Below are 17,715 nucleotides of genomic sequence, written 5' to 3' on the forward strand. Positions count from 1 at the left end.
AAGATGGGAATTGGTGTAGTTATAGCCTCTATGCTTAGAATCCATATTTTCTCTTTTTTGGTTATGAAATAAAGATTGCACTGGGAATGTCCCAGATGAGTGGGACAATATTCATTCATATATTTTTCTCTTCGACTTCCTCTGCATTTGCCACAGGCACTACGTGTTGGATTTCTGGAGGTGCAGAGAGGTCAGAGTTTGTTGGCTTTAATATCTTTTCATTGGTTACCATCCAGCCTGAGGTGAGTAAAGTTAAGGGGGGATGGGGAGGGAAGAAGGAAGGGAAGAGAAAGGAAGCTGAGACTCTTAAAGAACAGTATCAGGAGAGGAAAGGGAATCTTATATTTCTTTATTTTAATTTTAGACTTAGTATACACCAAATAAAATGAATGTTTCTATATACCAAACAAAACAACAACAACAAAAAAGATGATTGTTCATGAAACTATAAATCTCTTATATGCAGCTTGTTTTTTTTTTTTTTATCTATATATGATAATTCAGTATGTAACTGTAAAAGTTATGCTGCTTATGTGTTTCCTTTTGGCCTTCTTTTCTCTTTTGTGCATTAAAATGTTTCAATAACCATCTTTTCTTTCTTTTTGGATAATTTTATTATCAACTTTTCTGTCCTTTCCACTGTTAGAAGGGGGGGAAATCTCTTGTAACAAATATGCATAGTAGAGCAAAACAGATTTCCACAGTGAAAATTTATGTCTTTTCAATTGGAAATTGAGTAAACATTCCAGCAGATCCAGAAATAATCAACTTCTTGCTTTGGTTGGATGATCACTGTTAACTATAGTTAACTGACTTTCATCCTTAAGATAAGGAGAAAAGGGAAACAATATCTGCTGGACCCTCAAAAACTATGGATCAACTTCTTGATCTTTGACTTCTAAAAGCTTTTACTCAAGTGTGTATTAATTTCATAGTTTACCATTAGTTTTTTCCTTATTACCTTACATTTTTAGAGAGCTTTAGAATTCACGAGGCAATTAGTTCACAAGCATTTTAGTCCATAGTTTGAAGTCCCTCTGTCTTCCCTGCTATTTTCACACCACACCTTCCCTCCTATCCCATGCCTTTTCTACTTTAATTCACAGTCAAAGCTGTTGTACTTTCCATTTCTAAAAAGAAAATAATAGGGATCCACTTGAGGAGCCTTTTTATCTACCATTTATATGTAAGAATTGAATCAAATCTGAAAGCACCATATATATTAACTTTAAAGCACACCTCCATACTACTTCCTGAACTGCATTTTGTCATTTTCTCTGTCTCTTGAACAAAATCTCTTGACAATCTGTAAGGCCTTAAGTACTGTTTGTGTCATTGAAACCTATAGAATCTTCCTGTTAATTCTGATCTCCCTCTGCCCACAGCACTACTCAGTAGACTGTAGATACTCTGCCTGAATTTGAGTGGATTTGGCCTCCTTCCTAAGGAGACAGATTTGAACCCTACAATAGAAAGCCCAGATGAGGAGACATTATCCCTGAATAAGGAGATGGCCACTTCTAGGAATACCCATAGTCCATGTTTACAAGAACAAGATGAGGTCCTGAGAATGTCTTTTTCTGAGGAAAATGAAACCCATCTAAAAGGAAGTACATTTGATGCTGCAGTCTCTCATCGTAACTTCAGGCACTTTCAATATGCAGAAGCAGATGGACCCCATCAGGCCTTAAACCAACTTCGAAAGCTTTGCCATCAGTGGCTGAGACCAGATATTCACACCAAGGAGCAGATCCTGGAGATGTTGGTATTAGAACAGTTTTGGGCAATCTTACCCGGAGAGATCAGGACTTGGGTAAATTCACATCGTCCACAGACTGGGGAAGAGGTGGTGAACCTGATAGAAGATTTGACCCAGATACTAAAGGAGGAAGGTAAGACTTTTATAAAAGACAGGGAGAAGACTCAAGGATGTAACAATGGCATTTGTTACATGGGTTAGGGTGGCAAGTACTTGGAAAGAAAATAGTGGAAAGGAAAATATCTAAAGGATAGATAAAGAGGCACAAGAGATTCTACATGCACAGGTCAATATTCAAATGCAATCCAGATATTTTCTTGGTCCTCTAGAGCAACAATGTATGTGAAACCACAGAGGAGAACATTTTTCACTTGATATTCCTATTTGGGTTTTGGTAATGGGGGACAGAGATCCATAACCTACTATAATGAAAACCTTCCACAGAGAGTGTATGCCCTCCAAAGGTTAATGCCATTCAACTTATAAATAAAAACAAAACAAAATGATCATTTGATTGTACCAATCTTTTTTATGTCTTGCTTGTGTCCATATTAAAAGGACCATATAAATCCTCTGACTTTCATCTTTGTCTTTTTCATTAGATTACTCAGCTACCCATCTGTGTATGGCAAACTTATCCAGTTCAAAAAACTTTTATAACTTATTTCTTAAAACATAAAAATTTTATTCTTTATTCTTCTCCTTCTTCCTATACTGTTCTCCTTTCATACCTGCTCCATTTTATTTTCCTCCTTGTACTTGGTGCCTGCCTTGCCTTTTCCATCTGATCTATCATATTGAAACTGCAGAGAGCAGAATGGTCCTTGATCAAAATCACCTTAACACTGATATTGAAGTCAATGTTTTGTTTCTTTGGAGCTGCTTTCTGCAAAGAAGATGACTAACTGATCTGTCATATTCTTTAAAGTAAGATAGGAACTTGAAATACATTCCTTCAGTAATTAAGGAAACTATTATATTGGAGAGAATTTGAGTTACATTCTTTCTATCACATAGGAACTTGTACAATTAATGCTTCCAGATGCATAAACTAGAACTTTATCCTCTGGAGTCTTCTATAATCTCAAAGATGAATTTGGAGTTGTAGTTATTTCTGCCTAGGGTCCTTTGTTCTGATCCTAGCAAAATCAAGTCAGTCTTGGGGCTTTTGTTATCTTTTTGTCCTGAAAGAAAGTCTAATGGTATATGGATCCTTCTAGTGTGGAATTTGACCCACAGGACTAGAGTCCCTCATTTCTTCATTTTTCTTTCCTAGTTTTGCCACCTCAGGACTCTGTCCTTCCCCAAGAAGAAGAAAGAATAGGCCCTGAATTCATGACAGTCAATTCCCAGGTGAGTGGGAGTTTCCTCTTTTTCTTAGAGTTTTAAGTGGCTATTTTTCCTCCATTGTTCCAGAACCAAGGAAGTTTGGTCAACAAAAGATTCCATAGAAAATGATTTCTATTTATCTAGTGCTTTCCTTCAGGGCTCCTCACCCATCTACCTAGCATTCATTTATTCAAGAATGGGAAAGAAAAGTTGCTAAAATTCTTTATTTTCCTTGATGATAGTCTTATGGTTCAAAAAGTAGAATATACAACAAAGGAACCTTCTGGACTTCATTCTTACCAGTAAGGTAAAGAATTGGTCATTGAAGTAGGAATGATGAGAACTTGGAGACAACTGATCATATTCATCTCAACTCATCAAATTTGTGATAGTGCAAGAGAGACATTTCAGGAATAGTCTGAGGTACATGCTACATGGGCCAAAATCCTATAGGGCAAATCATCTTTTAAAAAGTCTGTAAACACCAAACAGAAACAAAAACAAATCTAATGAGAAAAAAATAGTCATCTTTCTAAAGATACCAATGTAAATAAGCATTACAAACTTAGATTTGTTAAAAAATGTAGAGAAGATGGAAGCAAGGACAGGTAGGAGAGGATGATTATAAAAGAGAATCCTAGAAACTGAAAATCATAGCCTCAGAAACTTTAAATGTCAGAATGAGTAAAGCTAGTAATAAAATAAATGAAGAGGTTTTTTTGAACAACATTAAATGATTCCCAAAGTCTTACTCATCTGACCATTATATGAAGGTGACCCTGAATTTTTAAGGTTTATGCCAGCAGAACACAAACTCTGGTTCTACTAGAACGAGAACCAGAAAGACTTTCCTGATCCCTGCATTACATAGTTTTCTGATGACTCTCCTAGCTAAATATAGAATCTCAACATCAATCTATTTCATAGTAATGAAGGCTTTAGCCATGGCAACCCAGAAACAAAGAAGAATACAGAAGGGTTTTAAGGACTATATGGTATTCCTCTTTGGCATTTATAATGACAAAGTAGAAGGTAATAAGAACCATGCACTATTTAGGGCACTTGATTAACTTGATTGTGTAGTAACCAATGATTAGACATACTAGAGAAACTGACATATTAATCTTGATATTATCACTATAAATAAAAACAGAAAACAAAAAGGAAGTTATGACTAAGTGGGAGGATGGTTCACAGATTCTCCTTGGAGAAACAATCAAAGGACTTGGCAGAGTTGGTGTTATATCACAACCAAAAACAACAAGGAGCATCACTTCCTGAATCATTTGGTCATCTGATAATACAGTGGACATGAAAAGTATTTGAAAAAAATCACCAAGAAAATAAGTTGCTTTATGCATGAAATTCCAAAGAATGAAGTAATTGATTAATTCCTTGAAGATTTTGATAATACATTGTAAAGTCAATCGACATATATGCTTTTATACTTGATTTCTTCAAGACAAATATGAGCCAAAATGACACTGTTGAAAAACATCTTGGAAAATATGGTTCTGGAATAAGGACTAAAAGAGGCCAATAGTTTATAGATTACATAGAACCATTATATCTATATATCATAAAGCTTCTTCTGAAAAAAAGAATTGAGATTGGCCATGGGAAGCCCTAGAAAATATCACCAAAATGAAATGAATTATTTTTAACAAGAAATGACCCATGGATTTGGGAACCATTCTGAAATCAGTTGTCTATTTAGAGCAAAGATAAAAATTAATATAAAAAAGAAAAACGAGAAAAAAGATATCATATACAATTAAACTTCAGTATGATCTATTTAAACAAAAAGATGGTAATCATATACAGAAAGGATATTGACCTAATTATTATAAGAATTTCATACACCAGTTTCACTGATGAAAATCTATTGCTATTGCAAGAAAACTAAAGAAGCCTAAAACTTCCTTATTCACCAAACACTTTATTGATTTGCTCAGCACAGACATATAACAAGTGATAATAAAGTCAATTTAGACTATGAACACATATGTTAAGTCTTGTAGGCTCTTGGAATATTATAAGTCATATTTCTTTCTAAACTAACTGGAAACTGAAGAGAAAGTCATAGCAAAAGACACAATTAAGCAGAATCACTCTGAGAGAAACTGGAAGGCTACAAAAACAATCAAAGCAAAAGGAAGCTTGGAATGACTCAAGTTGAGGGCTTGCTTCTGACTTACACTGGCTATATGCCTTTGAATCTGTCATTTAATCCCTTTCTCTCCAAAGCAATTTTATAAAATAATACTTTACAGAAAAGTTGCAGATCTATATTGGTAGAAGGAACTTTCTCACTGAAGATACCTACATGAATAAAATCACAGATCCAGCTCCCAAAAATAACTAAATAAATAAATAAGATTTGAATATGAATATGAACAGACAAAAGAAAGAAAAAAGATACCAAGAATTTTTTTATAAAAATTTTTACCATCCAAGATAGTGAAATTGCCACATTTGAGTTCTATTGTCACATTTCTAGCCATGTTTCTAGAAGAAGAAAAAAAGTGAAGTTGAAGAGAACAAAAGTAGAAGAAAGAAGCTGAATTAGAGCAGTATGCACCAAGTAAGTTCATGCTGGAGGTGACAACATTTTTAAGTCATTGAGAAATCAATTTTGGCAGCATCTGAGAGAAGGTACCAAAGGTGTTCAAAAAATCTCAGTTATAATTATAAAAAAAAAAAAAGATAACTGAACCATATGGTTACTTTCCCATCTTTAAAAAATGATTTAAGAATCATCTTCATATATATTGAAGTCATTATTAATAGGAGTATTTGTAGGACATTTAGGTCCTCCAAAGTTATCTAACACAATGGATCACATATTTGCCATCAAATAATGAAAAAATGGACACAAATTAAGGTTCCATTGTGTTTGTTGTTTAAGTATAAAATAGCATTTGACAAAATGCTTCCTCAAATAATATCTTCCCCAAAGTGCTACCACAAATGTATAAAACTACCTTATAGTCTATGAGACATATAATAGAAATAACCTAGACCTTGTGATCATTTCTGTCATGGGAAACAAAACAAGGATATAAAAGCTCAATTATTTCCTACTGTTATATAGATCCAACACAGAATTTATATTGAAGAGTAATACCCCAGTAGAAGGGAAGTTCTCCAGATGTCCCCATTTGTCGATGACATTGTGCTATTTCAGGCCATAGAGCAATAAATGAGATCCATAGCTATTCAAAAGAGTTTGGCTAAGGTATACACATAGGAAAAAAAAATGAAGGATGCCTACTATACTATGATATATAACTGGATAGACAATAGAACTCATCCATCAACATTTATCTTATGCAGAGATAGGGCTTGGGCCTGGAATTATTCAAACCTAGCTTCACACACTAACTAGTTATGTGACCATAGGCAAGTAATTAAACTTTCTTGTCTGTAAAATGAGCTAGAGAAGAAAATGGGGAACCACTCTAGTATCTTTGTTAAGAAAATCCCCAAATGGATTTAAGAAGAGTCGGGCATGATATAACTGAATAACAATGATGTTTAACAGGTGTCAACAGTATGGTTTTGCAACTTAAAAATCTGATTTGATCTTAGACTGAATTAAGAGAAGTAGAACTTCTTGGAGTAAAGAAATGATAGTCTCCCTGCCTAAATGAGAACATATCTGGAATATTGTGTTCAGTTCCACAGTTTAGTACTTATCTTGATGTGTTGCAAATTTTCCAGAAGACGACAATCAGATTTGTTTAGTCTCTTGAACCAATGAAGTCTTGAGGACAATTTAAGTATCCTTTAAGGAAAAGAAATAGTCCAGTCCACATTGTGTCAGATAATCCTACCACACAGACTGGACAATAAACACAGTGAGATCTTCTATTTCCTAATCTGTCAGAAAGATTGTGTACAATAAAGATGTAGTTTCTTGTCCCTTACCTTTTCATACAATCATCCAAGGGTAACCTAGGTAGATGATTCTATGAATTATAAAATTTTCTATTAAAAAGGAGAAAATAGGCCTATGAGTTGATACATACTGATGTTCTCTACTTCAGTTTTTAAAATAAGATTTGAGATGTATCTTTTTCTCCTTCATTTGTTTTCTTCATTTCTCCTGAAATTTGTCCTCAAAATTGTTGTCTTTACCACAGACTTTTGTGTACTTTTGATCTATTCCATCTTCTTTTGTCTTCACTTTCTACAATGCCATTTTTACTTCTTTTAGAAACATTAGATTGTAAAGAGAATCTAAATGTGGTCTCACGGTCTTTAGTGTAAAATAGTGTGTTAACAAATCTTCGCAGATTAAAAAAATTGTTTTTCTCCAAATTTTCTCTTGTAATACTATTATATGACTTTATTTAGTTGGCTCAACTACTTTCTAGTTTTCCCAGCAATTTTTGTCAAATGGCAAGCAAGTTCTTGCTGCAAAAGCAAACACAAGATTACTATGGTCATTTACTACTGTATATTGTATACTTAATCTATTCTACTCATCTAATGCTCAATTTCTTTTCCAATACCAGATTATTTCAATGATTACTTCTTTATAATATAGTTTAAAACCTGTCACTGCTAAGTCACTTTCCTTCAATTTTTTTTTATTGATTTCCTTGATATTCTTGACCTTTTGTTCTTCTAGGTGAATTTGGTATTATTTTTCCTAGCTCTATAAAAAATAATTATTTTGGTATGACACTGAATAAGCAAATCAATTTTGATTGAATTTTTAGCATATTGATTCATCTTACCCATAAGTAATAAATATTTCTCCAATTGTCTAGTTCTGCCTATATTTTATTTTATTTTGTTTCTTAAAAAAAATGTTCTGCAGTTGTTGTACATATAGCCCCTGGGTTTTTCTAGGCAGACTCCCAAGTGTTTTATAATGTCTGTAACTATTTAAATGGAATTTCTCCTTCTATTTTTCATGGGGTTTGTTGGTAATATATAGAAATGCTTGTGTTTTTATGGGTTTATTTTACATACAGCAATTTTACTAAAGTTGTTCATTGTTTCAAGTAATTTTCCAGTTGATTCTCTAGGATTCCCTAAATATACCATCATATCAGATGCAAAGATAGATATTTTGTCTATTGTTATTCCTTCAATATCTTTTTCTTGTCTTATTGATATAGTTAGAATTTCTAATACAATATTGGATTTTAGTGATGATAATAATGGACATCATTACCTCATCCCTGATCTTTTTGGGAAGGCTTCTAACATTCCCATTACAGATAATGCTTACTCTCAACTTTAAATAAACAATTCTTACCATCTTAAGAAAGGTTTCATTTATTCCTATGTCTTCTAATCTTTTTAGTAGAAATGTGTTTTATATTTTGTCAAAAGCTTTTTCTGCACCTACTAAGATAATTATATGATTTCTTCTGGCTTTATCATCAATATGGTCAACTATGGTTATGGTTTTCCTAATATTGAACCAGTCCTGCATTCCTGATATTCATTCTACCTCATCATAATGGATGATCTTTCTGATATATTATTATTATCTTTTTGCTGTCATTTTATTTATTTAAATTCTTTGCACCAGTATTCATAAGAGAATTTGACATACTTTCTCTATTTTTTATGCTCTCTGGTTTAAATATTAAAAGAATATTTGTGTCATAAAAGGAATTTGATGGAACTCTTTATTTCTTCAATTAATTTATATAATACTGGAATTAAATGTTCCTTAAGTGTTTTAGAATTTATTTCTAAATCAATATGGTCTTGGAAATTGTTTCTTAGGGAGTGCATTTATGACTTGTTTTATTTATTTTTTTCTAAAATAGGATTATTTAGTTACCCTCATCTATTAATTTGGGCAATTTGTCGTTTTGCAAACTTATCCATTCCTGTTAGATTGTTAGTGTTACTGGCATATAATTGGGTGAAAATGACACCTAATAATTTCTTTAATTTCCTCTTCCTTGCTGGCTAATCCATCCTTTTCCTTTTTGAAACTGGTAATTTAATTTTCTTCTTTTTAGAAAATAATTAATTTAACCAATGGGTTATATATCTTATTAGTTTTTTTTTTTTTTCATAAAACCACCTCCCACTTTTATTGACTAGCTTGATTAAGTTGATGATCCTTTTTGAAATCTTCCCTTAGGGAAGATTGTGGGAAAATGGCATAGTAAGTCAGGAAATTCCAAGATTTCCCTCACAAACAAGACAAATTAGTACCCCAGGGCAAACATAGAGCAGTAAAAACAAATATAGGGCAAAACTGTGGTCCTCTTGAAACAATCAAAAAAGATGCAAAGAAAGATAACTATATCTGAAAGTTTGACCAGTATAAAGTGTAAACAGTCCTAGGTTAGGTCCTCTGAAACAACAAGTGGCAAGCCCTGAAGTTAGTTGGGTTGAAAGTCAGCCTCAGCTCCAGTCACAGTCATTTTTATCTCTCAGATAGATTTGGGAATCTGAGTAGGGGAAGATTGAGGAAACCTCTACTGATAAGGCACAACAGGCCCATGTTAGCAAGAAGAAACCAGCACAGGTTAGGTGAGTGCAGAAACAGTGGAGAAGGGACTCTGCAAATTGTGTTCACTTATAGGAACTCTACTCTCATCAGGAATGAGTTAAAGAGGGAATAAAAAATACATGGGGAGAAAGGGAGAAAATGAAGGAGGGATTTTTAAAGGGAACCCTACCCATATCCAATCTGGGTTAGAAAGAATAATATAAGAGAAAGAGAGAGAGAGAGAGAAGGGAATACTAAATTTATAAAGAAATAAGAGAATAAGGAGATACAATGGGAGTATAAAAGGGTATGTAGGTTAATGGGAATGGTATAGAGAAGGAAACACTATATATTTGGTAGGCTAGAAAAGTTCTGACTCAGATATAAAAAAGAGGACAAGGGAAAGAGTAATGAGAGTGGTTAAGAAAGGGATTCTTGGAGAGGGTAATGTAGTAGTAAAAGGTCAAGATAGTAGATAGAAGTAAAGCAAAGGAATCAGGAGGGATAGGAAATAAGATATATACACATATACATACAAACAAAATAAATATCAGTAGTCAAGTTTATTATGTAAAAAAAGCAAGGGTACTAATGATCTCAAAGTCAAACTAAAACAGATTCAATCAAAAGAGAAAATGGGGGAAACTACATTGTATGTCAGCCATATCAATCAATATTATTTTAGACTATTTAAAATAATTAGACCAATCTAAAATTGGAATATTGCTGTGATATAGGAAATGATGACTTGATAAGATTCAGAAATATGTAGAGTTAGACTTAGGAAGGAAAATGTTTTCTACCTTCAGAAAAACAGGACAAACAAACTTAGTACAGTCATATAGATATAGATAGATAGATATGATATGTGAAGATATGGTTATAGATATCTATATGTATTTACATGTGTATATGTGTGCATATATGTATGTGTATATATGTATATATACACATATATAATGACTGCATACATATATATATCCATAGTCAATTGTAGCCTTCTTGGGGGAGGGAAGGAAAGAAGGGGGAAAAAAGAATAAAGTAAAAAGTACAAAACAAAGAACAAAAGAAAATATCAAGAAAGCAAAAAAAAAAAAAAAAGATGCACAGCTCTGGATACAAGATGTAGTATTTATTATATAGGTTTTCTTGACATAGAAATCTATTACTTTATATTTAGAATACTCTCATGTTCTGCTGTGGACATGGAAATTTTTCCCCTATTTTTATTTAAATTTATTTTTTAGAAATTTGTTTGTAAACAGTGAAAAAAAGTTAATCTTCTTTAAGTACCTGAGCCCTATTTGATCATTTCTTTTTGAATCCTCATGACCTTATACTTAATGCTTGTTTATATACTATTTTGTATTATTCTGTTTTGCATATAAACATATACAGGAACTATGTCTACTGTCTTATACTTCTTTCAAAATCTAACACAGTGCTAGATAAACAGTAGGGAATCAGCAAATGTTTCACAATAAAATGAATCCTGTATTATACTAGAATCTTGAACATTTCTAAACCATTTTGTTTAAATGTTTCTCATCTCCTATGATTCTAATTTTTCCTGGGTCTATGTGGGTAAATAGTTACAGATTGAAGAGAAATGTATTTGGCATTCCAGAAATCAATAGAGTTCAAGGATGTAGCTGTGGATTTCACCTTGGAGGAATGGGACCAACTACAGTTTGGTCAGAAAGAGCTATACAAGGATGTCATGCTGGAGAACTATAAGAATCTGGTCTTCCTGGGTAAGAATCTTCCTTCCTACTCCACCCATAAAATAACTCAGATCTTCCTCTTTAAGACATCTTTGCTTCCGACACTTGCTAAGTGCTATAAGATGTCTGAAATACTTAGCTGAGTTTTGGTTTGTCATTCAGAGTATGATTTTTTTTCTAATCTCTTTTAAGTCAAGAGATGGGATTCTTTGGTTTCCTGTCCTCAGAAAAATCTCTGTAGAATTGGAAATTAGTATCTTCACATATTCCTTAGGCTGGACTGTCCCCCTTTAGATCAAAGACTCCCCAAGGTCCTTCCACAGATTCTTGAATACACAGAAGTGTATTCATCAGTCTTTTCCTGAGAATATCAATATAAAGTATCCTGCAAAAGTCCTTTATCTCATCATCTGGACCTTCCAAATGTTTCCTTTCTTCCCAAATGAGGAAGAGGGTAAGATTGAATTCTATGATAACTTTTCATCTCTAGCATTTTCCTATTTCTTTCCTCATGAGTAGGGTTGTCAGTTTCCAAACCAGATGTCATCACCCAGTTGGAACAGTTGCAAGCGCCTGTAATGCTGGACAAAGAAGTCTCAAGATGTAAATCTCCAGGTGAGTCACTGCAAGCAATAGTTTGCCTCGTTAATTAGGAGAATATACCTTTGAAAAGTTGATTGGGGAATTCTCCTCAAAGTCTGTCACTTGCTGAAGAAAAAAATGATAATGTGAATTACATCTTGTAGGCCTCCAATATATATATATTTTTGACAAATTACCTTTCTGATAATATCTTCCATACTTCTCTTTAGTTACAGAAAATTACCCCGCCCCCCGCCATTTCTAAAGACAGTCCTTACACCTGTATCTTGAATTTTGTCCATTTCTACTCCCATCTTTCATTTCTCTTCACTCTGAAATCTTTATCTCTTTCTTTTTTTCTGCCTTCAGATATGCATGGCTCTGCCTTATATTCTTTTTTTTGAAAGTATACACAGTTTATACACAGTATAAACATATAGATAGGTTAGCTATGCTTGCCATCTTCTAATTTCTCCATTATCTGAAAAACACAAAGGAAGATACAAATAAAGATGATGACTCTTATAGCAACACTAAGAAATGTTGTAATATAGAAAGACATGCTGTCTAGCAATACCAACAAGTAGGTTCTGTCCTTGCTGGTTATACCATTTGTATTTATTATTGTTGTTATTGTTATTTTATTATTAACAAATAAATAATTTGAATTTACTTGTTGATAAATAAATAAATTGAATTGATGATGGTGGTATTTAATAGCACTCAGTTCAGCCACTATGCTCAACCCTTAAAAATATGATCTCATTTGATCCTCACAAAAACCCTAAGAGGTAGTTGCTATTATAATTCCCATTTTATGGTTGAGAGGTTAATGACTTGCTAAGGGTCATATAGCTAGTGTCAGATGCTGCCAAATTCAAGTTTTCCTGAATCCTAGCCTAACACTTTATATATGCACCACCTACCTGCCTAGTTTTTAGTTCCCTGTAGCTTTTCAGTGTGGTAGCACTAAAACTGGATTCCTGTGGTATTTTGTACTTGGACCATGATTGTGGAATTGGCCTGATACTCCCTTTCGAGTTTAGGGTCACTGATCCCTGTTTTTCCTGTTGCAAATTTCTGTGCAAATTTCCTGTGCAAAGTCCCCTTTACAAAGTGAAAAACTCATTCACAGACTGAGTGTTATTTGACTGTTCTCTGGTGAGCCAGATTCTACTGTGGGACCCTACTGACCTACATATGATTTTCTGTGAGAAGTCTGAAAAGGTAGTCTTAGATTAGTACCACTATTTAGCCTTGGTCAGTAATCTCTGATGAGGTTCATCTCATATATTTTCTAAGGTAGGTTTATTTAAGAACTTTTCTTATTGTCTAGAAGCATAAACAACTCATTTGAGTCTAATAGGAAGGATTTTCTTTTTTAAATACGTTATTAATGTTACTATATTTTCATTACAGGAACTCTATAGTACGCTATAATTTATAGAGCACTTTTATCAATATAATCTCTAAGATAAATAGTACAAGTATAATTATCCCCATGTTGAGAAAGAAACTAAAGTCCAGAGACTAAAAGCCTTGCTCCTATCACAGAAAGTTGAAATTGGGAAAAGTGGACATTTACATTTTTTTCCTCTTTCAGATAGAGAGACTACTTCAGAAATCACGGGGTTAAATCCAAACCAAGACATTGCTTTGAAAGAGCACACTCAAGAACAAGTCACAATGGATGATTCCCAGATCAACAATTCAGAAACACCTAAAAAATGTGAAATCAAATTAAAGAAGCAACAAGACAACCCAAAGAAACATTGCCAGCAAATAACAGTTAGCCACAAAAAAACTTTTAAAAAGGTGAACAGCCATGAATGTAAAAAATTTGGAAAAAACTTAAGTATGGGACAAATCCTTGCTCCCCAAGAGAGAATTTCTTCAGGAAAAAGTCTCCATAAATGTGATACACACTTAAGAAACTTCAAAGAGTATTCTGTGCTCAAACCAACTAAATGTAATCAAGTCCCTACATCTGGGAAAAAACTTTGTAAGTTTAATGAATGCAAGAAAATATTTATTCCCCACTCAAACCTTAATGAATATCATAAAAGAACCTCTGGAGAGCTACCATATAAATGTGACAGATGTGGAAAACTCTTCCACTGGAAGAGACATCTTGTTCAACATCAAAAAATTCATACTGGAATAAAAACCTATGAATGTACTGAATGTGGGAAAACTTTTAGGCACAGCTCATCTCTTCCTGCCCATCAAAGAATTCATACTGGAGAAAAACCCTATAAATGTAATGAATGTGGGAAAGCTTTTAACTATAGTTCATCATTTTTTGAACATCAAAGAATCCATACTGGAACAAAACCCTATTCATGCAATGTATGTGGGAAAGCTTTTAACCACAGCTCATCACTTACTGAGCATCAGAGAATTCATACTGGAGAGAAACCCTATGAATGTAATGAATGTGGAAAATCCTTCAGCCAGATGGGACATCTTACTAAACATCATAGAATCCACACTGGAGAAAAACCCTACACATGTAGTGAATGTGGAAAATCCTTCAGTTGGAGTGCAGACCTTACTCAGCATCAGAGAATTCATACTGGAGAGAAACCTTATGAGTGTAATGAATGTGGGAAGGCCTTCAGGTGGAACACATACCTTACTCAACATCAAAGAATCCATACTGGAGAGAAGCCCTATGCATGCAATGAATGTGGAAAAGCCTTTAGACAGAAGGGTCACCTCACTCAACATCAGAGGATTCATACTGGAGAGAAACCCTATCAGTGTAATGAATGTGGGAAAGCCTTCAGTGTCAGTTCATCTCTTATTAAGCATCAGAAAGTTCATTCTGGGGAGAAACCCCATAAATGAAATTAACATGGAAAATCTTTCAAGTGTAGTTCAGATTTACTTCATCTATCAGAGAACCATGGAAATGTAATAATGTAGGTAAAGCTTTAGTCAGATTTGGCACTTAATAAATACTTGACAGTTAAGGCTCAGTTCAGCATTTGAATCTTTTTTAAAGTTTTCTAATACCTTTTTTGGAAATATACTTTGTGAATAACAAGAGGTGAATGGGAGTGTTTGTGCAATTTGGGGATTTTTCTAAGATTTTTGAAGTCATGGAAAATTGTCCTTAACTTTTTTTTTTCCTTGACAATCATGTTCTCTTGTCTTTTTCATATATGAGTGAAGAACATGATTACTTAATGACTAGTAAAACATGGTTTCCCAACTTAGATTAGCTTGTCTGAAAAACCTTGCATTCAAGTAATCCTAATGAATTGAAAGTAGAAAATACTAATTACCCAATAGATATATTGTGTTTTTTAATGTGAGGGAATATTGGACTCTGGAATCCTTGAAGGAAAATGGGAGAACCAGCCTACTTGACAAATTAGCTTATTTTTCTTTAATGATTTTTCTGCTTTCATTATAAATTTAACATCAAGGAACATGAATATTTCTACATGCAAAGGATAACAAAAAGGGGATATCATATCCTCTATTAACTTGACTTATTTTTTAAAAGGAGTTATCTTCCGTGAAATTTGGGGCCATTTGTTTATAGACTTAATTATGATTTTTTTTTAAACAATAAGAACACTTTATTTTCTATTTCCTTTGTTTTCAAGTATATTTGAGGGGATCAGAAAACTCTATTAATGAGACAAATCTTTCTAGCTCTAAAACTTTAAAAAAGAAACTGATTCCTTGGCCCTCAGTTATTTTAACAGATAACTAAAGGCATAGCAGTGGTATAGTAGAAAGAATAACAGACTTGAAATCAGAAGATCAGAATTCAAGTTTTGGTTCTGCTAATTACTGCATGTGTGATTTTGGGTAAGTCACAAAGTATATCTCTGGGCCTCAGTTTCTTTGTTTGTAATATTAGGAAATTAAATATCGTGATCTCTAAGGGTCTTTCCAAATTGTTTTATATAATATATTTTATATTTATTATATACACACATATGTATACATATATACATATGTGTATGGTGATTATATGTGTATATATGTATATGCATATATATATGCATACATACATATATATAATCTGTGTACAATTCTATAATTCTAAAGAAACTAACTATTAGCTTCTTTAGAAGTATTAGGAAACAACATTTGGAAAATAACTCCAGTCCACAATATCATTAATATTATTTAAAATGATTCCTGGTTGATAGAAATTGAAACTGGGATTGGAAGAGTAAAATAATAAGCTCAATCAAAATAGCCCAGATGGATGAATCTTAAAATCAACTTGTGTGTTTCTGAAAGGAAAGGTATCATTTGTTTTTCTTAAGACATAAGTTGTAATAAGCATTCAACTTAAGAAGACTAAGAGCAGGTCAAAGTACTCTTGACTAGTTTTATTTAGGTATTGTTGTTTAGTCATTTCAGTTGTGTCCAACTCTTTGTGACCTCATTTGGGCTTTTCTTAGCAAACATACTGGAGTGGTTTGCCATTTCCTTCTCCAGCTCATTTTACAGATGGGGAAACTGAGGCATAACAGGGTTAAGTGACTTGCACAGGGTCACATAACTAGTACATGTATAAGGCCATATTTGAACTCATGGAATTATGGATTAGGTTGGAAAATTTAGGCAACAGTTAGTCGAGACTGGTAGTTTTCATTTGCACTTCTAATTGCCATACCTTTGTATATTCTGAATTTTACATTGTTTTTTCCTTTGTTACTAAAGTCTAGAATGTATGAAGATAAAAAATAAAGGGGGCAGAAGGAGAGAGAGCAATCATTTTTAGACCAAAGCACTTGGAAATAGTAATAGTGACTAAGGAAGTAGAATAAGTAATTAATTGGAACAGAGCTGTGAATTCAAAGCACTAAGCCATATCAGGGACTTAGGAAGGCCCTAGAAATTGAATAATTTTTTTGAATTTCAGTGATCAGAGAAGTTTAATAAAAAATGAAATCCTTAAGAACTCAAGATAACTCCACTATATTAATTGCCAAAAGAAGGAGTTCATATTTGAGGAACCAGATCAATAGGGCTGAGGTCCTAGATATGGTTAAGATATATCATTAAGGAGCATTCTCATTTTATATTAGATAGGGGAAAGGATGACCTAGTGGAATCATGGGGACTAAGAACTCTGCTATGAATTTTTAGGTTAGAGTAAATTGAGAATTTTTTAAACCACCTAGTCACTACTGGGTAGTATTCATTTATATGCACTTTTAATTACCTGAACTTTCTTCTTGACATTTCTGAAGTTATACTTTTTCCCTATTAATAAATATCAATACTTAAACATAAGATGACTCTTGCATGATAAATGAAAGTAGAATCATGGGAACTATTCATACCTTATGATGGCACCATTTGGTTATAGTATCCTTGATTTCTAAAGAATGTAGTTCCTCTCCCTCCTTCTGCTGTGACCCAAAGAGCAGCCCAGCTAGGATTTTTGGCAGCTCTCCTAGGTGTATTGTCCTTGTACCCCCATGCTCATTGTCTAGACTGTTTTATTTTATGCCTTGAGCCTCTATTTATAAATTAAAATGCCTATAATAAAGGACTATTTTTAAGGAAGTCTATGAGATGATCAATTTGAAATATCCAATGGAAAGTTAATGATTAGAGAGGTCAGCAAAGACTAAATTTAGATATAACTTTTTCAGAGTCTTCTTTGCATAAAGATAACAAATCCATAAGAGTTGACAGTCAATAAGTGAGAATGGATAGAGAGAGAAGGAAAGAGGGAATAAATCAGGGTCTTGAAGAATACCTACCTTAAGAAGAATGAATTGAGTGAATTTGGGCTAGTGAGAGGAACAAGACCAAGGCCAGAATACATAGTAGGCAAATCACTACTTAACATAAGGTATTCTGGGACA

At 33.3% G+C, this 17,715-nt stretch overlaps 1 protein-coding gene across 1 annotated transcript in view; it reads left to right on the forward strand.

Moving 5' to 3' along the window:
* Positions 1–15,762, forward strand: part of LOC127547958 (zinc finger protein 287-like) — a 33,743-nt gene extending 17,981 nt beyond the window's left edge. The window contains exons 2-7 of the mRNA XM_051975090.1: positions 157–242; positions 1,386–1,892; positions 3,036–3,112; positions 11,188–11,314; positions 11,804–11,899; positions 13,470–15,762. Coding sequence (XP_051831050.1) covers positions 1,511–1,892; positions 3,036–3,112; positions 11,188–11,314; positions 11,804–11,899; positions 13,470–14,716 — 1,929 coding nt within the window. The 5' untranslated portion in view covers positions 157–242; positions 1,386–1,510 and the 3' untranslated portion in view covers positions 14,717–15,762. The remainder of the gene's footprint in view (positions 1–156; positions 243–1,385; positions 1,893–3,035; positions 3,113–11,187; positions 11,315–11,803; positions 11,900–13,469) is intronic.
* Positions 15,763–17,715: the final 1,953 nt, after the last annotated feature.

The sequence above is a fragment of the Antechinus flavipes genome, chromosome 2 (genome assembly GCF_016432865.1).
Source record: "Antechinus flavipes isolate AdamAnt ecotype Samford, QLD, Australia chromosome 2, AdamAnt_v2, whole genome shotgun sequence".
Lineage (NCBI taxonomy): Eukaryota > Metazoa > Chordata > Mammalia > Dasyuromorphia > Dasyuridae > Antechinus > Antechinus flavipes.